We start from the raw sequence: 26972 nt of genomic DNA on the forward strand, positions 1-26972 counted from the left end.
GACAAAGAAGAAGATTTTGAGATCAAATCACAAGACATGGTTCACAGATTCAAACAACGGGGTTATAAAAATAGAGTAATTTATAAATCTTATAATAAAGCAAAAGATAGCAACAGAGATGAATTGTTAATAAAAAGACCCAGATTAAACCAGTCAGAAAGTTCTGTTTATTTCGTGACACAATACAGTACTGAGGCAAATACAATAAAGAGAATTATAAAAAATAATTGGAATATTTTGATGAGTGACCCCCATCTTAGGGAAATTTTACCTGTATCCCCCTCTGTAGTCTTTCGAAAAGCTCCAACTATCCAAGATAAACTTGTGAGAAGCCATCTTTCCTCTAAGAAAACTAACACATGGTTAAATCAAACAACAGGGAACTACAGATGTGGTAATTGCAACCATTGTGAAAACATGCTCAAGACGAACATGTTTAGAGATCCTTCTTCGGGCCGTGAATTTAAGATCAATTCATTTATCAATTGCAATACTACTTTTGTTGTTTATCGACTGGAATGTCCTTGTGGTTGTTTTTATGTAGGAATGACTAAGAGAAAACTAAAGTTGAGATTAGCGGAGCATAAATATGCGATACGTACTTGTAATCCACAATATCCTATGGCTCTACATTATAAAAATCAAGGTCATGGCAATCCAAGTTCATTAAAAATAGTTGGCATTGAACATATTTATAATTCTACAAGAGGAGGAGACAGGATAAAAAGATTAAAACAGAGAGAGACTTTTTGGATATATACATTAAAAGCAACCAGATTTCCAGGTTTGAATGGTGAATTAGATTTCTCTTCTTTTTTGTAAAACAGTTTTTCTATAGTTTCCCAGAAATGGGTTGCGGCTGGAGGGGTATCCGCTGCGTAGAAAGTAGCTGGTTGGCGGTTCGTTCCGCTGTGGCGACCCCGGATTAATGAGGGGACTAAGCCGATAAGAAAATGAATGATTAAATGAGTTTTTCTATAGATGCTTTACAGATCGTCATTATACATTGATGTATGTGTTTATATGTATGTATGTATTTTCCATGTATGTGTATATATTGTATGCATGTATGTGTATGTATGTATGTATGTGTATATATATATATATATATATGTGTATGTGTGTATGTATATATACGTATATGTGTATGTATGTATATATATATATATATATATATATATATATATATTCTTTTTTCTTCTCTCTCTCTCTCTCTTTTCCCACATATGCAAGTGGGTGTTTGTGTATCTATGCCGAATTTATGATGGTAGTAGAGTTTGCTTGTTAAATTATTTGAGTGCCATTTGAGATGTTTAAATGAGTCATGTGACCGTAGTACTCAAAAGAGACTCTAGACGCACCTGATCACTGTTACCCTGATGAAGGCAGACTTCTGCCGAAACGCGTTGGTTTTTAGAGATCTAGCCATGTGAATAAAGGCTTTTTAATTTTTTCACTTTACTCGAGTGCCTTGGACTGATTCTTGTTGCAGATTTGATGAATCCCTTACCCAAAGAGCACCGACCATACATTTGAACTTACCCCAGAGCGCTTTTTGTTTTGTTTTTTCTAGTGTAAAACATTATTAAACAACAATATCTGTGCATTGCTCATTAATATAATAAGCTTATCAGACGTATAGGTAATATGAAGTAATATCAATAACGTATAGTTTTATACATTACATTTATCTTTTAAAAAATAGCTTACATTAGCAAATAAAACACAAGGTAGGCCTACTGGGGAAAAAGGGGGATGTCTCACACACTTTTAAAGTCTGTCCTTGAATATAACTACCTCCAAAATCCAGGAGTTTTTTAATACATGAGTTTTTTTTCACAACATGAACTTGATTGCAGGGCTGCACAATATTGGAAAAATCTGATATTGTGATATTTTATTTTTCTTCGATAAATACTGTGATATAAATACAGTTTCACAAGATGGTCTATTTGACAGTTTTCTGGGGAGTTTAACAGTATTCGGGTAGAAAACTTAAATGAGCACAATTCAATAAATGCTTTTATTGCTTTGCTTTGTCTCATTTCTAGTTCAAATATCTAAAAATGATTGGATCTAATAAAAATAAAGTTTTTTCACCTTCGAAACAAATAAGTCAAAATTAAGGGAGTTTTTCTTTAAAACAAGCAACATTATCTGCCAATGAGATACGTAAAATCTATTTTGCTTTGAAATGTGGATATTTAGACTAGAAACAAGACAAAAATTATGTGTATAAATAGTTAAATACAATTAATCTTTGTTACACCTCCTTACATCATCATTTCTTGTGCCCAAATCTTTTAAACCCTCTTGGAATGCTCAAAGTTGACAGGCCTTAAAAACACATGCAAATGATCAGCTTTCAATCTATCATGGTTAAACTCTGTGTTCTGTAATTCTTGGTCAACTCCAATTCCGGCTCAACGTTGTATATCTTGCGATGTGATTATTGTAAATATGCACATTGCGATATCTATACTGAAATAATATATTGTGCAACCCTACTTGATTGTTTTATCAGTGGCCTACAATTTGACAGATACTTTTTTAATTTGTGTTAATAATGTAGCGCTCAACAAAGAACATCATCCTTCTATACAGGAACCCATGTTCATCACAAACTTGACCTAGATATATAATAATAATAACTATATATATAATAATTATATTATTATATAATTATTATTATTGTTTAATATAAATCTTGTTTTAATATTAGAAATTCTTAAACATGTTTAATAATCTATAGTAAAAAAAAATCCTTCTGTTTGTTTCTAGCTCTAAATGAAATTCTGAAGCCCAGATCTTCATCATTTTGGAGCCGACAGTAAACAGATTACAGGTCTTTAAACACAAGAGAGATTAACCTCAGCCACTTTGATGAATTCACTGATGACGGTTGCTCTCTGCTGGGCTGTGGGTTTACTGAGGACCATGATCTGGATCCACTGCGAAACACTGTTGAACAGAGTAATGAAACGCTCCAGAATGGGATTATCCACCGTGCAGCCGTGCATCACAAAACTGTGGTAGTCCTGAAACTAGAGGACAAACACATTTTTCTCAACTGAAACATGAACTCCGACTCGAGGTCAGAACAGCTGTGAGTGAATTGAGAGACTCACCAGAATTTTGCAGAATGATTTGTATTCCATGTATGTGAGGTGTTCGGCGAGGGTGGAGGCATCTAGGTGGTCGAACAGAAGAGAGGTCTTGCGCTTTTTCTGGACAGTTTCGTCCAGCTGACGCCGCCATTCATATGATGGGCTACAGGCAAAAACAGACTTGGCATATGTAGGTCATGTATCTCATAAGTCACTGTATTAGATTATATTTATAAAACTAAAATACAAATAAAAACCATATGGATGTTGTGTTGCACACATTTTGAAAGGGTTTTAAAAAACTTTGCCACAAAGTATTTAGGAATGATTTAATTTAAACTCATTTATACAGCCATGGAAAAAAAATAGAGATTCTCAGTTTCTATATATATAGTTACATTTTTTTTCTATTTTTTAAATATTTCCCAAATGATGTTTAACAGAGCAAAGAAAATTTTACAGTAAGTCTGATAATATTTTTTCTTCTGGAGGAAGTCTTATTTGTTTTATTTTGACTAGAATAAAAGCAGTTTTGAATTTTTTAAACACCATTTTGAGGACAAAGTTATTAGCCCCTTTAGAAAAAAAGCATCGCTATATGAAAACTTGCCTGATTACCCTAACCTGCCTAGTTAACCTATAACCCAGTTAAGCCTTTAAAAGTCACTTTAAAATTTAAATTTTAAATTTAAGATAAAATTAATCAGTTATTAGAAATGAGTTATTAAAACTGGAATGTTTAGAAATGTGTTGAAAAAATCTGCTCTCTGTTAAACAGAAAACAGAAGTAATTCTTACTTCAACTGTATATATATATATATATATATATATATATATATATATATATATATATATATATATATATATATATATATATATATATATATATATATATGGGGGGATTAGGTGTCGCAGAGGAAAGTAAAAAGTGGGGGAGAGGCGGGGGTAGGGGGTTCTGTGTCACGGATGAAAAAAGTGAAGAGGGTTGGGGAGTTGCATAAGAAAGGAATCGCTGAAAAAAGTGAAAGTGAAAATCGCACGGGGGAGGAGGGTGGTTTATTTATACCCAATTCACCTGTACCGGATGACTTTGGACCGTGGGAAAAACCGGAGCACCCAGAGGAAATCCACGAGAGCGCAGGGAGAACATGCAAACTCCAACTGACCCAGCCGAGGCTCGAACCAGTGACCTTCTTGCTGTGAGGTGACAGCACTACCTACTATTTTATTTTATTTATTAATTTACTTATTTATTTATTTGTTTGTTTGTTTATCTATTTAATTATTTTATTTTTTATTTTATTTTATTTTATTTTTTTTTTTAATTTTTATTTTATACAGAAAATTACATTTTGTTGGATGATTTATTGAGGGTTATTTAACTAAATGCTGTTACCACATTCCACTCCTGAAGATAAAACAATGATATTGTGTTGTCTAAAGATAAACAAGTCAGAAAACATGGCAAGTTATTTTTGTATTATATAGAAGGAAAAAAACTGTCATTAGTATATTTGTCAAATAAAAAAAACACTTAAATATTAAACATAAATCATAAGCAATATATATATATATATATATATATATATATATATATATATATATATATATATATATATATATATATATATATATATATATATAATCTTAAAACTATTAAAGAAAATTGCATTCAATATAAAACTAGATACTTCGCTATCATCTTTGATATTCTCATTCTATCACTGACCTAAGAACTTCCTGCAGCTTCTCAGTGAAATTCAACACACTTTCTGTGCTCCTCTGTCTCAAGGAATCAGTAGTTGAGTAGAGTTTGTGACTCACATGCTGTCGATGTCGATGAGCAAACTGCGCCTCACGTCTCCATTCTGCTCCAGTCGCTCCTTCAAACCGCGGATCTGCTCAGCCAGCGCCGGGTTCAGGTCAAACTCGGCTGGAAACTCTGATATCCAGTACCTGACAGAGAGAAACAGAGCAGCTCTGACACCGAGTCGCTGTGCATGAAATAGGTCTGGCCAAGAGGGTTTTTTTTTTCCTGAATAGTCTTGTCTCAAAAAGCTTTATGTGATTTCACAAAACACCTCCGTGATCTGACACATCTGCTTCATGACAAAGAACATAATCCACATCTTTATGAAGACTGCTGGACCATTTAGTGGAAATCTCAACAAAACACAGTTCATGATGGGGAGTTTTATGCTGGTCAATTTTTTTTTTATAAAATGTTTTCTATTTTCAGTCTAAAGAAAATATAGATTACATATTTTTACAGCTTGCTTTCTTGTCAAAGTGATTTTTGTCTTGTAATAAGCCAAAATGTCCATTTTAGCAACATTTTCATCCAGCAGACCTCACAATTTTATCAGTGGTGTAAGGTAACAAATTATAAATACTCAAACTGCTGTAATTAAGTAGTTGTTCGAAGGAATTGTCATTTACTAAGTAGTTTTAAAAATGTGTACTTTTACTTTCCCTGAAGTTCATTTTTAGTGCTGTATCAGTACTTTAACTCCAATATTTTCTTTCAATCTGCAGTCACTACTTTATTTCTTTGCGAGTAGAAAAATCTGTGATTCCTGTCCAATCAAATCGCACATAGAAACTAAACTGCCTCATACAGAACAACCTCAAGACATATACACTTCATAAATGCAGCTAACCTTTTGGATGCGTTAAAATTGTCCAAGAAGATTTCCAAAATCATGCACAATGAATTAGAGACTGTTCAGACTGCATGTCATTGATGAGAAGATGACGAATGTTTAATGTATGATGACTGAAATGGCCTTAAACAATAATTAAATGCACTACAGAATGTTACGTTTACACACACACACACGCACGCGCACGCATGCATGCATGCACGCACGCACGCACATGGTTTCCGCTACATTCATTCTTCCATGGTGGGACGCCACACCAAAATTTATTCTCCACCACAGCTACATTGCTGCTTCTCATTCTAAAGCTTCAGTTGTTGTTGTTTTTTTAAATCTCAATTGCAAGATGTAAACTTGGACTTTTTAGTCCCAGTTTACCAAAAGAAAGTCAAAAATTGTGAGAAATAAACTCTTAATTTAAAAAAGAAAATTGCAAGCTGTAAACTCAAAACTCAAACTAAAAAACTCTAACTTCCAATGAATACATTTGAATTGCAAGATCATAGCCAAAATCCTGAGACATACAAAAACAGTGAGCTGTCAACTCAATATTTTAAGAATTCTAAGTTGCAAGTTTATAAACGTACAATTTCAATTCCCTCTAAACCAGTGGTCACCAAACTTGTTCCTGAAGGCAGGTGTCCGGCAGATTTTAGCTCCAACCCTAATCAAACACACCTGAACAAGCTAATCAAGGTCTTACTAGGTATACTTGAAACATCCAGGCAGGTGGGTTGAGGCAAGATGGAGCTAAACCCTGCAGGGACACCGGCCCTCCAGGACCAGAATTGGTGAACCCTGCTCTAAACTCTAAAGTCTACATCTCACGAACATGTCTTTTTTTTATTCTTAGAATTGCAAGTAAAAACAATGTGAGAGTTGTAAGAAAAAGCAGTAGAAACAAGCTTTCATAGTAACTTTAAATAAGATACATTTAGCTCCTGATTTCATCCACCTGTTAGCAGTGAACATAACTATATTCAAGCCCTGGCTCTCTGCATGCTTTCAGTCATGCAGCACATTTTATTATTTTTTTTCAGAAAAACTAGATGAACAAAAGAGATTTTAACCTACTTGACAAGGTGACAAATCTGCGACTGGCGATTTGCAGAACAATCCTGTTGCTGAGACCTGTAATACTGTCAAGGCAGCTCCAGTTCATTACTATTATCGGCTGTGAGGAGAGTGATGGAAACAGTTTGTGATGCTGTCGACCTCCTCTATAAATGACAAACCTCACCCATGAGCCACTCCGCTAAGTGCTAAATGTCTAGCATAAAAGCCGGCCTGTCAGCGGCGAAACTAAAAATGCACAAAGACTTGTATTTCTTTTTCAGCCATTTGACATTAATGCTGGTTCTTTACCGTTTTCTGGAAGTATAATGTGACTGGGGAAAGGATACTTTTGAAGGAGCTTCTTGGCCAGGTCACTGGATGAAAGGTACCAGGGATGCATGGTGAGAAACATTCGTACGAGAGATGGATCCTTTAGGGCACCTTCATTGTCTGAGAGGAGGATAGAAAGCATTCGGTTAATGTCAATTTACAGTAATTTTCAGTTAAATCAATCTAGTATTAATTTAAATGATACAAAATGCTTAAATATGATACACTCAAAAAATGATTTTATCTCTGTCAAAAAACATTAAAGGAAATGACAGATTAGCAGAATACTGGAAAACACTATTTCAAATGTTCGTCTTTATTCAAAATTTAATTGGAATACTTCATTTTAATTGAATTAAATAGAAGCCATTTGAAATTTACCACTAACTTAGGATTTACACAAAGAAAAATATTTAGCTGCTGTTCAATGATTTCCACTGATTTAAAATAAGTTAAAGTTGAAGTAAAATGAAGTTTTTTTGGGGGGACAACTTAATTGTTTTTTGTTCAATCTACTTAATTTTGTAAAAAGGATAAAATAAGCATTTTTACAGTGTTCATTTCTGAAATACTAAATGTATATTATTATTGGCCAAGTCTAAACCGCATCACTCAATCCCTGCTGCTTCTCCACAGTCTGACAAATACAGTTGAAGTTGACTATGTGTTTACAGAGCAAAGCAGAGCAGAAGTGAACTGACCGAAAGCTTTGATACAAGCCTCCACCAGCTCCTCCACACTAGCCGGCTGATCACACGAAACGCTCTCCATCCTTTCCTCCTCCTTAATTTTACACTCCTCTCTTTGATCCCTCGCTCTTTCGCTCTGAAAACGAAGCAGAATCAATAAAGCAAAGAATGGCTGAGATGTGAGAGGCGTCGCTGGGTTTTCATTTTCATCAAAAGCAGACAAATCCTGGTCACACATGGATGACATGACGGACAAGACTCATCCAGAGGGAAACAAGGTGCATAAAAGAAGAAGAAAAAAGATCTATAGGAAAAAATAATAAAAATGCACACACACATAGAAGCCTTAGAATTAGCTTTCAAAAGAACTTACCAGGCATCAGTGGTGAAAAAGTGAAGAGCGCAGGTTTGAGTGAAGAGAAGAGAAGTGCTGATGAACACAGGGCTTCAGTGGTGCCTCTACCAAAACCACAGAGGGCCTCAGTGGCTTCACACACTTCCTGTCAGTTGAGAAATCAACTGTTGCATTTCCTGTTTGAAATCTTTCAGCGCTTTTTTTATAGCAACAAAAAAGGGTGGAGGACCTGGTGTGAGAAAATATGGAGAGGACAAAATATTTAATTATACAGTATATATAATTTTTTTCTTCTTTTTACAATATTTCCCAACTCATGTGTAACAGAGCAAGGAAATTTCCACAGTGTGTCTAAAAATATTTTTTCCTTTTTTATTTTTTAAACACCATTTTAGGGACACAACTATTAGCCCCTTTAAGCTATATTTTCTTTCGATAGTCTACAGATCAAACTATTGTTATACAATAACTTGCCTAATTACCCTAACCTGCCTAGTTAACCTAATTAACCTGGTTAAGCTTTTAAATTTCTAATATATATACAGTTGAAGTCATAAATATAAATATTATTATTAAAAAATATAAAAAATATAAAAATATAGAAATATAAAAATATTATTATTATTATTAACCTGCGTAGTTAACCTAATTAACCTAGTTAAGCCTTTAAATGTCACTTTGTCTTTATTTACTGACATATTATATTTAAAAATTTTAACAAACGTTTTTTGCTAAATAAAAAGTTATGCAAACTATGTATGATTATACACTTAACGGCCACTTTATTAGGTATACATTACTAGTACCAGGTTGGACCCCTTTTGTCTTCAGAACAATACTCAGGTAGGCTGTGGCATTAGCATGATGCTCAATTGGTTTACTAATGGGCCCAAAGTGCGCCAAAAAAATACAATTGATACAAGCCAGGATTGATTTATACTTTCAAGTTATTGACGCCAAATTCTGACCCTACTATCTGAATGTCACAGCAGAAACCGAGACTCATCAGACCAAAGACTAATTGGACTATTATTGTCCAATTTTGGTGAGCCTGTGCGAATTGTAGCCTTAGTTTCCGGTTTTTAGCTGACAAGAGTGGCACCCAGTGTGTTCTTCTGCTGCTGTAGCCCATCCGCCTCAAGGTTGAACATGTTGTGCGTTTAGAGATGCGATTATTTGAGTTAATTATTTGAGTTAATGTTGCCTTTCTATCAGCTTGAAGCAGTCTGGTCATTCTCCTCTGACCTCTGGCATCAACAAGGCATTTGTACACACAGAACTGGGACTCAATGGATATTTTCTCTTTTTCTGACCATTCTCTGTAAACCATAGAGATGGTTGTGTGTAAAAATCCCAGTATATAAGCAGTTTTTGAAATAATTACACCAGCCTGGCACCAACAACCATGCCACATTCAACCACCTTTCTTGCCCATTCTGGTGCTCGGTTTCAACTGCAGCAGATCATCTTGACCATGTCTACATGCATAAATGCATTGAGTTCCTGCCATGTGATTGGCTAAATAGAAATTTGCATTAACAAGCAGTTGGGCAAGTGTACCTAATAAAGGGGTCAGTGAGTGTATATCCCCTGTTTAAAAACAAACAAACAATTATGATTATGAAGTCTGGTGTAAGTGCTGCTGAAACGGAGATGTATTGCTCAATGCAGTAGAATTTGTTTTTCTTTTGAGAAAACAGCCTTTTAAAATATTTAATTATTGATGATCTCACCTCATAGCAAGAAGCTCGCTGGGTCGAATCTCGGCTCAGTTGGCGTTTCTGTGTGAAGTTTGCATGTTCTCCTTGCGTTCAGGTGGGTTCCCTCCAGGTGCTCTGGTTTCCCCCACAGTACAAAGACATGCTGTAAAAGTGAATTGGGTAGGCTAAATTGTCCGTGGTGCATGAGTGATTGTGTGTGTGGATGTTTCCCAGAGATGGGTTGCGGCTGGAAGGCATCCGCTGCGAAAAAACGTGCTGGATAAGTTGGTGGTTCATTCCACTGTGGCGACCCCGGATTAATAAAGGGACTAAGCCAACAAGAAAATGAATGAATGAAGTGTAACAAAATAAACACTTAAAAGTGTAATTTGGATGTTAAATTTGAATGATAATGTGCTTTATGAAAAACAAAAATATGCAAAAAAAGATGCATTTTTTTTTGTCCACAGCATCTTGCCTTAAGTAACACTTTCTTCATTCTCTGCAAAAAATAAAAACAGTAATATTGCCTAGAATAACAAGATGAAGTACAATATTATTTTATGTATATTTTTTCCAGTTAACATTCCATCAGTACAATGGTAATGTTTTAACACTTATTTTTTCACACTAAAAAAGGTGAAGGACTCTGTGAGAGAAAATATTAAGTCTATTTTTGTATTGAGTTTTTAAACATGGTTAATTAAGACTAATTTATTCAAAAAGCAGAATATGAAACTGAGAAATAATTCATTGCAAAGGACTGAAATAATATTAAGTGTAATTTGATACATTTGATCTAAAGTTAAAATGAACAACATTTATTTGAAATTCATAAAATAAGAAATTACATCACCTTCACTGTTTCCTTTGTAAATGGAATTCATTCTATGTTTTTATCTTCAAATAATACAGTATATTAGTGTTTTTATATTCATTCAGTCATTTTCTTTTTCGGCTTAGCCCCTTTATTAACCCGGGGTCACCACAACGGAATGAACCGCCAACTTATCCATCACACGTTTTTTACGCAGCGAATGCCCTTCCAGCTGCAACCCATCTTTGGGAAACATCCATTCACACTCATACACTACGGACATTTAGCTTACCCAATTCACCTGTACCGCATGTCTTTGGACTGTGGGGGAAACCGGAGCACCCAGAGAAAAACCACGTGAATGCAGGTTGAATATGCAAACTCCACACAGAAACGCCAACTGACCCAGCCGAGGTTCGAACTAGCGACCTTCTTGAAGTGAGGCGACAACATTACCTACTATGCCACTACACAACTGTGCTAAAACAACACAATTCTTGAGATTTTCGTGGGGACACCCTGCCTTTTATACAGTGTACTTCTTCTGTATAAGATAAAAACTGTATTTAAGTATAAATACACTAAATGAGAACATATACAATACAACTTTTGGAATTTTTGCTTATAAGGAGTTTTTAACTATAGGAGTTTTAAAAATAACTAAGGATGACTGTGATCTCTAGCAGGTGATTGTGTTTGCTTAAACTGGCAAGAAAAAGTTTTGATAAAAAAAGCTCAAGATTTACCCATAATTCACAGTGCTGTGTTGGCTCCTCTCAGTGGCCGCAAGGTGTCAAACAGTCTCGTTTCCCACTGCTGCTGAAGCCTGAATTAAAAACCCAGAAATGCCAATAACCTGCGTTGAAAGGGTTGAAAGATAAAGAGTGGACTGTCATTTTTTTAAATTAAAAATAAATTCTATAATTCCAAAAACTATTCAAGGGCACTTAAATAAAACAATATATACATACCTATGTTTTTATTATACATTTAAAAAAGGACACTTTAAAACATACACACCTGGTTCTCCAATAGTATCTGGATAAAGACTTGGATTTGCAAAGTGAGACTGCATATCTCAGAGATGCAATACTAGACACAATGCACTCAAGGGTGGGGTTAGGTGTGTACCTCGCAACTGCACCAATTCTAGGTTCACGTAACAAACCACCACTTAATTATTTATTATTATTAATTATTATTACTTACTTAATTATTATTAACTACTTATTTACTTATTACGGTAAAATGTATTTGATTTTCTTGTTAAATGTTTATTATGAGAACCAATTAAACCATACAGTTAATCCAAGTCTTTCTTTTACACAAGTCAGGCGATTTATGAATTATAAATACTTATGATCTAATTTAATACAAACTATGTTTCAAAACAATGTTGTAAGTTAAACCCTTTGCGTGACGAAGTAAAGGCAAATTACACTACCTGACAAAAGACTTGCTGCCTAAGTTTTAGGAACAACAAATTATAACTTGACTTCTAGTTGATCATTTGGTATAAGAGGTGGGTGATATGAAAGGCAAATGCATCCAGATTATGCTTATTTTACCTAAATAAAATATGATCATGTTTTGATTTTTAATTATACAATTAGGACAGTTAGGTCTGACTTTGCTAAGACAAAAGTCTTGTCACTTAACAGTAATAATGTACAATATAGAATATAAAATCATGGTGCAGTGGAAATAAACATTTGCAAAGAAATGCACTAAATAAAATAACAAAAAAAAAGTTTAATTGTTATTATGTTAATCAATCAATATTTTTGAGGATTTCTATGAATTTTTTTTTAGCTATTATGCTAATAAATAACTTCGATGGTTATTATTAGCTGCAATGAAGAAACTAATAAACTTAGAGAACAAAAAACAGCACATCTTATGTTATCTTACGTTTTTTTGTTGTGCTGTCTACTTATAAGGCGAATATATTGCAAAAAGCACACTATTTCAGTTATATAATTGTGTATGGTGTAATACGCGTTGTGCAATCTTGTCAAAGATGCTCCTTTTAATGTATGACTGGATGAATATTGGATTTGTTGGTTCCTGGGTGGAAGAATCTAATGAGTGTGTGTAATAAATTACATATAACACATTTTGCTTTGAATGGTCAGATCCATTCATTCAACAAGACGGAGAATAGATGTGGTCTGCTCAGCTGTTATATCCAATTATGTGAGCCACATACCGTTCAAATATCATGGCCTTTTCGCTGGGTCACGGTGGCTATTAATGTCTTGGGGTCGAGCTCGAGCTCTGCAGCCTGGTAGGAGTTGTAGTTCAACTCATAATAAGGATTTTTTTTAAGAAATGTACACTTCCAATATCTATATTTCGCAGCTACGTAAAAAAAGAAACACCATTCCCTCTTGTATAATCGCGTTAACTACTTGTTATATAAGCGTAATAGGTGTAGAGCTGCAGGTCGACTCCGCCCCGTCATTAATATTCATGAGGGTAACTTTAAATAGGCAGAGCCGTCAGCGAAGAATGGGGTGCTTCTGTGTGCGGTCTGGTGTTAAACCACTTACCTGAACCAAAGACGAGTCTGCTGTCACCATGTCCAAACCACTGTCAGACCACGACAGGAAGAAGCAGATTTCTGTGAGGGGGCTCGCCGGTGTGGAGAATGTGGCAGACTTAAAGACAAACTTCAATCGCCACCTGCATTTCACGCTGGTGAAGGACAGGAACGTTTCAACCAAACGGGATTATTATTTTGCGCTCGCGCACACAGTCAGAGACCACTTGGTAGGCAGATGGATCAGAACACAGCAGAGTTATTACGAGAAAGACCCCAAAGTAAGTTCATGCATGTCGAGCTAAAGCAAAAGCAAGTCCATGCATGACACTGCATCATAACAGACAAGGGCGGATTTGGTGATTTGGGGGCCCTAAGCTATTCCAGCCATGGGGCCTGAAAGTTCTAAAATGCACTTTTTGAACTTTAATTTATTCATAATTGATTTATTTGGCAGTTTTTATTCTTATATCACTTTTATAATGTCCATTTTTACGTTTTGTATTAATGCAAAATAATAATAACAAACATTTAAAGCATCTTGTAATAAATTTAAATGATTTGTTTTCTTAAAATGGATTCACAACTATAAATGATATAACTAAAACGAAATCTTTACCTGATTTGACTGCTGGACTGCTCCATGATTGAGGGTGGGGGACACATTTGTGCATTTGCAATTTAATAAACAAACTTATTTGTTTTTAGATCCTCATCATGCAAAATATGATAGAAAATGATGTTATATATAATTTATAGGTATACTTTATACTTCTAAGTTTTTATTTGGGGGCCTCAGTTTTCCTGAGGCCATAAGCTGCCGCTTACCTTACTTTTGGTTAAAATCCACCCATGAGAACAGAACTATTAAAAATAACATCATTTAGTGCATCTTTAATAACGCTGCATTTGTGCAGAGACCACATGCAACATGTTGACCTTTTGTGACCCTTCATCACTGCTAGCTATTCAAATAGATTGGAATCATCACCATCTAAAATTATATACATTTTATAACAGGGATTCAATTACAGATCAAAAACCCAACGGCAAAATTTGCAGTTAAAAAATGCTGGTCCTAATTTGGCATAACATGTACATATGCATGTCTACAACTTTTGGATGGCAATTAATGCAGTTTTCTTTTCTTTTTTTTATTTCATTAAACAAAGCAATTAATGACATGTTTAGTTTAACTTTTGCTGTATATTGCATTAATGTGATTTAATTAAATCCATTTTACATCATTGTAGAGACTACAAACTTTAAAGCGAATGGACATTGGTGAAAGAGGTTGGGAATTACGGTATTGTCTGTCAAGCTAAAGCTAGTTATTACTGTACATAACGGTATATATAAAAAATAGCATAAATGGTTTTTGGCTAAAATGGAAAAAGGACAAATAAATGAATCAAAAATGTACACCTAAATTGTAAAAATGAAAAATGGTCTCAAGTTGCAAATTACTAGTATAATTGTTTCAGGTTGAGACGAAACAAACAAGTACAATACTTGTTTTTTGGTTTACAGCTTTACCAAAGATTACCAAAGATCAGTCATTTATTTTCTTTTTTGGCTTAGTCCCTTTCTTAATCTGGGGTCCCCACAGTGGAATGAACCACCAACTTATCCAGCATATGTTTTACGCAGCGGATGCCCTTCCAGTTGCAACCTATAACTGGGAAACATCCATACACTCTCATTCACACACATACACTACGTTCACTTTAGCTTACCCAATTCCCTTATATCACATGTCTTTAGACTTGTTGGGGGAACAGGAACACCCAAAGGAAACCCATGCGAACACGGGGAGAACATGCAAACTCCACATAGAAATGCCAACTGACCCAGCCCAGGCTCAACCCAGCAACCTTCTAGCTGTGAAGCGACAACGCTACCAAAGATCCCTTAAATTTAATTTAGAGCAGGAGTTATTGATGAAAATAATTACAAACTAAACAAAACAAGACGATCTTGCATAATCCTTATACTGTAGGGTAGCATTACAAGCTACTGTAATTTGCTAAAGGATATTTGAGATCTGGTTGCACTGGAAATGATGATAATGCATTGTTTTCTAATGACATTTAAATGTGATGGGACATTCGATCAATAAGCTCTAAACAGGATTACAGATATGGTACAGTAGGTGCATACAGTGGGTAGTGACCAATCGGTCTGTCTTACAGTCATAATGATCGCTCCCCAGGATCTTATTACTTTTAAATAATATGTAAAAAAAATAATAATAATATAATAATATATATATATATATATATATATATATATATATATATATATATATATATATATATATATATATATATATATATATATATATATATTTCATGTAATTGGGTGGATTATTTATCAATCTGAGTAGGCCCATGTCACCAAGGACTTTCTGTAGTCTCATCACAAGACAGGCCTTGCAATGTTTTTTTAACAGGTATATGAAGAATTAAGCAGCAGAAACAGTTTAATAAGAAGGTGTCAGTATTCAAGGCATCAAAATCTAAATGGGAAGACAGGAGATGAAACCACAGCTCAGCATCCTTGACCTTATACTCTCCAGTCTAATCTGAATCCCTGGATGAAAGAGGTGTCTACGATATAAAGGTCAAAAGTTGCCCCTATAAGAAAGGTCACTGTGGAAACTTATATGGGAAGAAGAGGTGACATAAGAAGTAAAGACTTTACAGATGGCTTTACATAAAATCTCATATAGAATTACCTGGACATATTCTGAGATCTCCATACACTATCATCGTCTGATTTCCATACTGTTGCTTTAAGAGGACATTGGTAATAAGCATAGGCTTGATTAGTTTTGCTTTAATATAGTGGTGGTGTGGAGAGACATCCTTATTCGATTGTAAATCACTTTGGGTGTATGGAAATACACAATAAATGTACTATAAATATACATTAATTACTTACTTAAGACTAGGGCCAGACGGAATTTGCAGACGTTTTTTGCTATTTCTGCAGAGAATTTTGGTAAAAGTCGGATTTCTGCGGAATGATTTTGGGAGAATTATAACTAAAACCTTAATATATGAAATAGAAAGTAATACCTTTTTAACTTTTATTTAATGTTTAAAATGCAAATCCAATTAGATTGACTTTATTTGGTAAACAAAGCATGTCTTTCATATAATATCTCTACTAAAATACAAATATGAAAATATGACTACAAACTGCATTGTACATAAATTTGATTAACATTTTCATATTAGTCAATAATATTACTTTAATTAATTAAAAAAACGGAATAAATACAGATTTACACACATTTACTCAAGTAAATAAACAGAATTAATGATGGCTTAAAATCTGCGGAATTCTGTGTGCGCAGATTCCGTGTGGGCCTACTTAAGACTGATGTCCATTATCTTGCTAAAGTGATCAGGCTGTGGATAAGAAACCAACACTTTGTATTCTATAAAGTCGGTGCGGGCAGTAATGTGTGGTTTACCCATTATTGTTATAGTTGAATCTGTTTAACACCAGCAGCACATCGCTCTACACTCAGGCATTCTTCATTAGCTGCTTTACAGAATAGCATTACACACTCTGTAACCTTTGCTAGCGACCTCAATGCTGGTTATTTTTACTGGAGTCAAAATGCCAGTGTTATATAACACCAGTGACCTTCCCCAATCTCTGACTAGTCTGTTTCAGCCTGTCGTGCCTCCACACACCCACTCTTACCTCCACTGTCTCCATCTCTCTTGTGCTTTTCATACCCAACACCAAAGGAAAAGCCAAAATGTCAAAGGCTACAACAGGGACGGTATCAAATTGCCATGTGTTAAACCACCCCTCTGCCAGGAAGTATTAATAAAGTCTATAAATAGTCCTCACGGTTAGGGAGCTCTGGGGGGAGCTTGACTTGGTAACCCTAAATGAATCTACTGAAGTACACAACATGTAAACAATGCCATTTTCCTAATAAACTTCTCAAATTGTTGATGATTATCATTCTTGTGTTTGTTAGCGTGTCTATTACATCTCGCTGGAGTTCTACATGGGTCGTACCTTGCAGAACACCATGGTGAACCTGGCATTGGAGAACGCTTGTGATGAAGCCACCTATCAGGTAAGACGACACAATAAATAGGGTTCCCTTGGGTCATGGAATCGGGAACCTGAAGATCCATTGTTCTCTGTAGTTTGTATAAAGGGAACACTGAGTGAACACGAAAGGGGAAAGTGTTAATTAACTGTCTTAATTATATAAACTATACATCATATACTACATGCTGTATGAGATACATGAATGAAACTAAATGGTCAAATTAAGCAAAACCTAAATTCTCTTCAACAATAGATGTTCAAATGTCTAATTTTAGGGATTAATACAACAAGTGTGGCCTTATTTAAATTGTATCTGTCTGAATGTGTATTGCATGACGTGTCTAAAAGTGGTCAAATACCAAAGGAGAAGCACAGCACTGTGCCAAGTGTATGATGGGTATCACACACTGGAGGAAAAAAAAAATGTTTTATAATGCAAAACAATGCACAAAAGTCCTAAGTTTCCAAAATATGTTTGAAATCTCCTCTAAATTTTGCATCAGTTGCTTAATTTTGTGCTAAATTCAGCGATTGCAGCTTTTTAGTCAGCAAAGGTCAGGGAAAAGTCAGGAAATTTAGAGTGGGGATCCCTGAATAAAACTAATATCTTGCTTGGGATCAGGAGTGCTCATCAAACCTGTCACTGTCCTGAAGAGTTTAGCTCCAGCTTTCTTTAACACGCCTTCCTGGAAGTTTCCTGTATGCCCAGTAAGAGCTTCATTAGCTGGTTTAGGTATGTAAAATTGGGGTTGGATCAAGACTCTGCAGGATATTTTTTGAGACACTTTTTGGCCACTCAGGATTCAGATTACTGATAGAGTGGAAGCAATGTTAGTGAAAGTACCATGACAATCCAACAAATGTTATTTGACTAGAGTTCTCAAAAACCAGTCAAAAAACGACTTAAGAAGAAACTTAAAAGTACTCATGAGCAGTGAGTACTCACTACTATGCTTCAGATTCTACTGCTTAATAAAAACGATGTTTTAAAAATGATGGAAACCCTGTGCATTGTCCTTTGCCATTTATCTGAAAGTATAAAGAACATCTACTGTATATAACCAAAAAGTCTTCATTTTGACAAACTTTTTAAAACATACCACTATCAATCATAAAATGCATCTACTTTAAAAATAACAGGGAAAAACAATTATATTTTAAGTTCACTTGACACTATTTAAATAATAACATACGACAAAATAATATATTAAAATGGTTTCGTAAATGTAATTGGTGGTTTATTATTACATAATACATCAGTTTATGTTCAGAAAAAAAGCAAGGAATAAAAGTTAACCTCACACTGCCAATGGGTTAAAAATATGTTTAATTTTAAAAACACTTTCACTGCAACATTCAATTACTTAAGATATCAGTAACTAAATATACATTAATTACTCTGAGACATGCAGCAGTGCAGATTGTGATTAGGCTAATGATTGTGATAATTATGACTTAAACTTTGATAATTGATCTTTTTATTTTTTAATTCATCAAATTATTTAAAACATTGAGTTACAATAATTCTAAATAATAAACAAAACAGGCAAACTACTTAATCTGTTGAAATATTTCATTTTTTTTAAAACTTTGAGCCAACTGAATAGTTCAATCTCCTTCAGATTTTTGTTCTCCTGGTTTTTATTACAAATTGGCAATCACAATCTTTTCAATCACAATTACTAATTACAATTTAATATTTGTTTTAAACCATGCGTAAATGTCCTCCAACATTCATTTTTAAAAAAAAATATATACAGTTGAAATCAGAATTATTAGCCACCCTTTGATTTTTTTTTTTTTTTTAAATATTTCCCAAATGATGTTTAACAGAGCAAGCAAATTTCCACAGTATGTCCGATAATATTTTTTCTTCTTGAGAAAATCTTATTTGTTTTATTTCAGCTAGAATAAAATCAGTTTTTAATTTTTTAAAAAACATTAAGGTTAAAATTATTAGCCCCTTTAAGCTATATTTTATTCGATAGTCTACAAACCCATTGTTATACGGTAACTTGCCTATTTACTCTATTCTGCCTAGTTAACCTAATTAACCTAGTTAAGCCTTTAAATGTCACTTTAAGCTGTAAAGAAGTGTCTTGAAAAATATCTAGTAAAATATTTACTGTCATCATGGCAAAGATAAAATAAATCAGTTATTAGAAATGAGTAATTAAAACTATTATGTTTAGAAATGTGTTGAAAAAATATCTCTGATAAACAGAAATTGGGGGAAAATATGCAGTACAGTATATAATACAGTACATCGTTTTCATGTACCGTTTAGTCACCGGTACCGTTTAGAAAATATTGATTTTACACTGATGTTGAATTAAATACCCAAAGACTACAGACCTAGTTTGTGGAGATTCACATCTAGTTCCTCCCCATGTTGCATGAGAGGTGGCTAGATAGTACAGCCATGCCCTAACCCTAACTCTTGAAATCTAAATTTACAATGTTTATTTTGCTAGCGCACATCATCAGATGAACAATTAATCTGCCCAAGTTTATCCACTGAAATTGTTTTTTTTGGTAATCTTCAATCAAAATCTGCCCATTTGCTTCAGCATTTGGAGTGGCTGTTGACGTAAATTTGTCGGCTTCAGCCACAGTATTTTTAACCATGCCCATCCTACCCTTAGTTCGCTATGAGGGAATGATGTGTAAACATAAAGCCCCACCCCTACTCAATATTGTGTTTCAGTTGGAAGTACATCAACTTTCTGAAATAAAAGTCTCAGGCAGCAACTTAGAGTTCACACAGACTTTAAACATAACCACTATTTAGTTCCATGGGCTCGAGCTGGATTAGATCAAGCTCTGCCTATTACATCCAGAGCTGGTGTGCTGGAAGTCATTTAACTTTGCAGTGTGTCATAAGAATCATTATTCTCACCCAAAGCAAACACACAGACTGATAAAAATAAAACAGTTGTTATGCAGCAACTACATACGGAGGGAATATAGCGGTGTACAGTTAATTCAACTAAAGTGTACCGAAATAAAAGTGCGCATTTTTAAATCACTTTAAAAATACAGTGTCTGAGAAAAAAAACTACTTTGTTAGAGTAAGATGAGTATTTTTAATTATTATTCACACTATCACTGTATACCTTGTCCTGTAGTTGGGTTTGGACATGGAGGAGCTGCAGGAGATGGAGGAAGATGCTGGACTGGGAAATGGAGGTCTTGGTCGTCTTGCTGGTTAGTTATCTGACATGAGCAATCATTCTCTGTATGGATTTTCTTTTACACAAGAAAGTCATAAAAGAGTGGAGCTGCCTGCTTTGAAACTGTCAAAGCTTTAGAACTTTCCACAGGCATGATGAATCAGTTTCTGAAAATGCACACTCACCTTTGGTGTCTCTCTCTCTTTGTCTGTTAGCTTGCTTTCTGGACTCTATGGCCTCCCTTGGACTGGCTGCCTACGGGTATGGCATCCGCTATGAGTTTGGAATCTTCAACCAGAAAATATCCAATGGCTGGCAGGTACTTTAAAGAAAAAATAGAAACAATAGAAATAAAAGATGTATTTGTGGTGTTCGTAAACAAAAACTGGCTTGCCACTACCCAGAAGACTCCACCAACCACCTATTATTGCATAGCAACCATACAGAAAACTTTAGCGATCGTCTATTATTGCACAATTGCCACCCAGAATACCCTAGCAACCACATTACCATTGATACTGTAGCAACCACACAGGACAGCCTTTCATACCAAAGTAACCACATAGCAACCATCTGTAATTGCACAGAGGCTCTTCAGATTGCCCTAGCAACCACCTGTTATTGTCCTAACAAAACCAAGCACTAGAAACCACTTAAAACACATAGCAACCAAGGCTTGACATTAACACCCGCCAAATGCAGGTAGATTTCAGCCGTGGTGAGGTTGACAGCTGCTCCCACTAGCCACTCTGGCGGGTTGAAAATAAGTTTTAAATTACTAGTGCTGGCTTGTTGCTAAAAATTAGAGTTTTAGTTTGTCAATATAATGTGATCATTTAAGAATGTGATCTTAGAATTCGAGAAGCAGCACGACATAATATGATAACTGTTCAGACGAGCAAAAAAAGCAGGTGAATACCGAATGAGAGGATGATCAGGCACACGGTGAGACACAGGCGATCCTTACTCACTGATGAGGGGTTAGTGTGTTGCGCGCACAGCTGATGTGATGCGCACGAGTGCTTAAAAGCTCCTGTGTCCCGTTTCCTTGTGCGAAGCAACCGCACCTGGAAATGCACCGGGTGACATTGGGTCTCTTTTAAACAGAAAGGAATAAACGGTGCTCATGCACACACAGTCCTGCTGCTTTCAAAAGCGTCAGATTTTGCGGTTGCCGCTTTCACTTTAACCAATCTTTGAACAGATCATTAATGGCCCTAACGTTAACCGTGTGCATGTGATCATCCTTTCATTATTGTACAAAGTAGGTTTTTCACATTTTCTTTTGCTTACAGTTATTTTTATTAACATGGTTTAATTATCGTCCCTTACAATAACATTGCTTTAAAAGGAGATTAACTCTCCATTTAAATATAGTTAACTGGTAATCATGGGACCTTCAGCCAGGACAGACTACTGTGCATAGTTTTACAGTAGATACATGAAAAGATTTTTTTTTTTTATGTCAATTGTTTTTTTAAGAACATTTTTGTTGAACAAAAAGTGTATGCATATTGCTATATTTTGCTTGTTTTTACACATTATTTAAAATTTGTAGCAAGGAAATAATTAGTTTGGTGTGGCTAGAGAGAAAATTGGTAAATCCTTAGTGTTGAGCCTCAAAAAGTCACATGAGCTGGTGATCAAAAAAGGTAATGTCAAGCCCTTATAGCAACCATCCTATCATCCCATAGCAACCACTCAAAACACCCTAACAACCACATATTATAGCAAATTTGCCACCCAAAACCATCTACCTTGATAAAATTACAATAGTAGACCTAGCAACCATCTAACAGTACACAGCAAACCCTCAACAACCATCTGTTACTTTTTAATCAAAACCCAGCATTAGAAACCAAAGAGGAAACTTAGCAACAATCTATCATCACATAGCAGCTAATTAGAACCTTAATCAGCTTATCAACTACCCGGAACACTCCTAGCCCTAACAAAACCACTACCTTTATCATCACTCTAGCAACCATTCAGATCATCCAAGCAACCATCTATCATTATATAGCAACTCTTCAGATTCCCCTAGCAACCACCTGCTATTGTCCTAACAAAACCCAGCACTAGAAATCACACAAAACACATGTCAAAAACCAATCACTGCATAGCAACTGCTCAAAAAACACTAGCAACCACGTATCAGTCTATACACTCTCAGAAAAAAAGTCTTATGATACTGTTCGGTACCTTTTATGGAACAATTGGAATGAAGGTACACAATTGTTCTCATAAAAAATGAAACATAAGTGTTGAACAACTCCTTTATTACAATATCTATGAAAATAAATCTTACTGGAAAGGCAAAGTGAATTTATAAATATTTTCCATATTAAAACATGAATCATCATTTAAAATCAGATGTTTAAAGAAACTCATAAACATTAATTGTTAAGTTCTATGATACAAAAGAAGGTAATGATTCGCACTCAATTGCTTCATACTGTTTTTATTCTTACTTTTTCTTACATTTTATGGGTGATAACAGACGTTTCGGCACAAAGCCTTCCTCAGTGACACTGTGACAGTGTCAGTGACACTGAGGAAGGCTTCGTGCCGAAACGTCTGTTTGTCTGTTCAGTCTGTTTGTACGATCAGATTAACGCACCAAACCAAAGAAGTAACTAAAAAAAAACGCAAGCGCGCAGGACAAACTTCAGTAACTCTGCACACATAAGTTCTATGATACAAAACAGACATTTTAGTGTTGCAAAACTAATCAAACATTATATATATATATATATATATATATATATATATATATATATATATATATATATATATATATATATATATATGTGGTTTATATTAAAGTATTTTATTCTTTATTGTAAATTTTGCACAAAAATAAACTTTTATTTAGTAAACTGATACATTGCTTAATAAATGTATTTGATGTTTTTAATTTTCTGAAAATAAATTGATGCATTTTGAATATAGCAATATGTCTTTCAACAGTTTTCGGAGGAACACATTTAAAACTGTTAAGGAACAAAGTGTCTTGTCACTGTAGTATAACCTTTATGGATTACATTTGTACCTTTGATGAAGGTACAATATTGTATCTGCAGGTTTTAAAAACCAAATATCCTTGAAGGTACAAACTGCAATGGTACAAATTTGGTACAACATTGTATCATTTTTACCACATATTTTTCCATATTTGCCACACAGAACACCATAGCATCCACCTATGATGACAAAATAACTAAAGTAGACATAGAAACCATCTATCGGTACACAGCAAAACCCCAAAGACACCCAACAACCAAAAATCACTTAAAGAGCCCATATTATGGGTTTTTGAAAATGCCCTTCCATGTAGTTTGTAACACAGCTCTAAGTGAAGTGAAGTATCCAGCTAAGGCTTAAATCTGTAAGTGTACAGTGTTTAAAACTAGTGATTCATCTATAAAAGAGTCGACTCATAGTGCTTCAAACGAGTCGCCTTGATAACGAGTCATTAGGTGTTTCGCCATGACGTACTAACGAAACAAAGTTATTCACGTGCACGCGCAAACCCGGGAGATTTGAAACCTGCGGCCCCGCCCTCTAACACAGAAACCCAGACACACACACACACCCACAAACACACACAAACATGCCGGTCGATTGAAGTCACACTGCAGATGGATATTATTGAGTCTCTACCCAAAGATGAAACCTCAGCATTATAACCAAGCAGTTGGAAACTTCTGGAAACTACATGCTACAAAGAATACTTCATCAGCGTTTGTTAAAGGAAGGATCAGTAAAGAGTAACTTGTCAGGATGGGTTTCTTCCTCCATTTCTCAAGTGTAAGTACGTGCGATTAAAGTTGTTGCCTCGTTTACTCTAGCTTGCAAATGTATTTAGTTGTGATTTGTTACTTGTAACCGCGTGTACTTTATGAGGTTAACTCGCTATATTCTCATATCGCGTGCAAAGCCACGTTAAAAACGCGTCGCGTGCTACTTTGTTTACAGAGCTCCGTGTTGAAGGGTAGTGTGTGTGTGTGTGTGCGTGTGTGTGTGCGTGTGCGTGTGCGCGCGCTGTCGTCTGGAGGTGTGTGTGTTTGTGTGTATGTGTATGCGCGCGCGTTGTCGTCCGGCGGAGGGTTAAGTGTGTGTGTGAAGTACGAGGGCAATATGTGTGTGTGTGTGTGTCTGTGAAAAGAGCAGAGTGAGACAAACTAGAAGATCTCCTCAACTGTTTTTGGAGTTTTTGCTCAATAAATTAGTTAGTCGTCTGTATTTTCAAGTCCATCGTCTGTATTTACATTGACCCACTGGCAGCAAAAATCCACACCTACACTATCGAGCGTGTATGAACTTACTTTTATATTGCTGATTAGCTGTTGGGCATTTCACTCTCTCACTGAAGGCAGTCGACCAATCGCAACAGACTGTCATCGGTCTAATCAGCGCAGATTAGGTTTGCGCTAAGGAGGGGTTTGGGAACAAATGAATCACTGGACGATTCATACGGGAGTCGCTGGGATAATTAGGTAAAAATAAATGCAGATTATAAAACCATGAAAGTGTTTTTTGACCTTGCATGCATATTAGACTGTTGTTGGAGACCCTTACAACCAAGATATGACCCTATTTCATGTATAATATGTGCTCTTTAACATAGGCCACTCAGAACACTCTGGCAACCTTCTTACTTTTAAGATTATTCAGAAATATAACTTTTTTGGGAATCAAAATTTTATATATTGAAACTCTAATAATATTGATGATTGACAGGTTGAAGAGGCTGACGACTGGCTCCGCTATGGTAACCCATGGGAGAAAGCTCGGCCAGAATACATGCGCCCTGTGCACTTTTATGGTAGAACAGAGCATCACCCAGATGGAGTGAAATGGGTGGATACTCAGGTATAGCATCCACATTCATAAAGCGGTTCCTTATTACTGTTTTATACTAACAAAGCTTCAATTGTATTGCTTCCACAGGTTGTCCTAGCTTTACCCTATGATACCCCTGTACCCGGATACAGAAACAACATTGTAAACACCATGAGACTGTGGTCTGCCAAGGCTCCTTGCGAGTTTAACCTGAAAGATTGTGAGTATAAATAACAATTACTGTACATGCTGTACAGACTAGATCATATTAACCAGAATAAAGGCTCTGATATACTTCAGACTCAAAGAACAAACTGAAATAATTCCATACAAAAAAAAAAAAAAACATTTGAGTTTTTTTGGGTGTGGAACCTACTTGTAATTATAGCAAACTTTCTGTAAAGGTTTCAAACACATTCACTATCATTGGTCTGTATTAATTAAATAATATGTATGAGGGGCTCAGAATCTCCAGAATATCTCTTCTGTCAACATATAGGTTCAAACATATAGGTATTTGCAATCTCTAAAATGGTAAGACAAGTAGGTTGCTCATGGTCAGCAGTGGTGAGAATTTGCTTACAAACCAGCAACAAAAGCTACTCCATCTGTTCATAGCCAATGGAATGTTCACCGTGATACAAGTCACGTAAACATTTTATGCTTATTATGGGAAGACAACACACAGTGCACCAGACTCCACTGCGTACTGGAGTTGCATAGCTGCACACCAACTAGAATGGCTATGCTGACCTCTGTTTCATGCCTATATTTGGCATGTGAGAACTGGACATAGGCGAAGTGGAAAAGGTCACTTGATCTGACAAGTCCCCTTTTATTTATGTACTAGATATATGGCAATGAAACAAAAATCCACTGTATGGCTACTACAAGTTAGTGTGAGGCTCTTGACAATGCTCTTCTGGGAAACCCACAATTCATGTGGACTTATATTTCGTACATGCAACCAGAACATTGTTGCACACCAGAAATACCTCTTCATGACAATGGCGTTCTCTGGTGAAAGTAAACTTTTTTAGCTGGATAACCTTCTATTGTTCTGGAATGGTTTGGAGGACGATGAAGAGTTCATCATGTTTCCTTGACCTCCAAATTCCCTAGATGTCTATGTCATATACAGTCATGTGAAAAATGTCAAGACACCCTATTGTAATCCATGGTTTTCTGTATTGGAACATCATAATAAAACAATCTAGTCAAGGAGAGGCCTTACAAATAAAACGTCAGATGAACAAAACATGGCATATTGCACCATGACATTTTTTTACTTAAAAATAAAACCAAAAATGAAAAGTCATAGGTGACAAACTTAGAACTTCCTAACTGTTAATATAGGGATTAAGAGGGAATCGAATGCCTTTGATTAACTGATCATCAGCAAGTTTGTGCACCTCAATAAAAGAGGTTTTAGTATTTTCTTGGTACGGAACCTTTAGGTTTGTGTTAACACACTGCTAAGTTGGAAGAACATCAGTGAGGATCTTTGAGAAGCCACAGTTGCAGCCATCAAACTAGCAGGAAAAATAAAGCCACTTACAAACAATCAGAAGTCCATCATTCAACAGTTAGGAAGTTTATTCACAAGTTAAAGACA

General features: G+C 35.3%; 2 protein-coding genes across 3 annotated transcripts in view; one reads left to right on the plus strand and one right to left on the minus strand.

Annotated features, from left to right (window-relative positions):
• The window catches only part of rasgrp2 (RAS guanyl releasing protein 2 (calcium and DAG-regulated)), a 28365-nt gene extending 20087 nt beyond the window's left edge, over positions 1–8278 (minus strand). For both annotated transcript variants that reach the window (XM_087301525.1, XM_087301524.1), the window contains exons 1-7: positions 8216–8278; positions 7855–7978; positions 7171–7273; positions 6842–6898; positions 4932–5063; positions 3129–3270; positions 2871–3044 (exon numbers count right to left, since the gene is read on the minus strand). In XM_087301525.1, coding sequence (XP_087157651.1) covers positions 2871–3044; positions 3129–3270; positions 4932–5063; positions 6842–6898; positions 7171–7273; positions 7855–7924 — 678 coding nt within the window. In that variant the 5' untranslated portion in view covers positions 7925–7978; positions 8216–8278. The remainder of the gene's footprint in view (positions 1–2870; positions 3045–3128; positions 3271–4931; positions 5064–6841; positions 6899–7170; positions 7274–7854; positions 7979–8215) is intronic.
• A 4949-nt stretch (positions 8279–13227) lies between these two features.
• Positions 13228–26972, plus strand: part of pygma (phosphorylase, glycogen, muscle A) — a 28642-nt gene continuing 14897 nt past the window's right edge. Inside the window, 6 exon segments of the mRNA NM_001020628.1 lie at positions 13228–13537; positions 17260–17361; positions 20468–20546; positions 20728–20831; positions 25256–25387; positions 25466–25577. Coding sequence (NP_001018464.1) covers positions 13295–13537; positions 17260–17361; positions 20468–20546; positions 20728–20831; positions 25256–25387; positions 25466–25577 — 772 coding nt within the window. The 5' untranslated portion in view covers positions 13228–13294.

This window comes from Danio rerio, chromosome 21 (assembly GCF_052040795.2).
Source record: "Danio rerio strain M-AB ecotype USA chromosome 21, GRCz13ab, whole genome shotgun sequence".
NCBI classification, from domain to species: domain Eukaryota; kingdom Metazoa; phylum Chordata; class Actinopteri; order Cypriniformes; family Danionidae; genus Danio; species Danio rerio.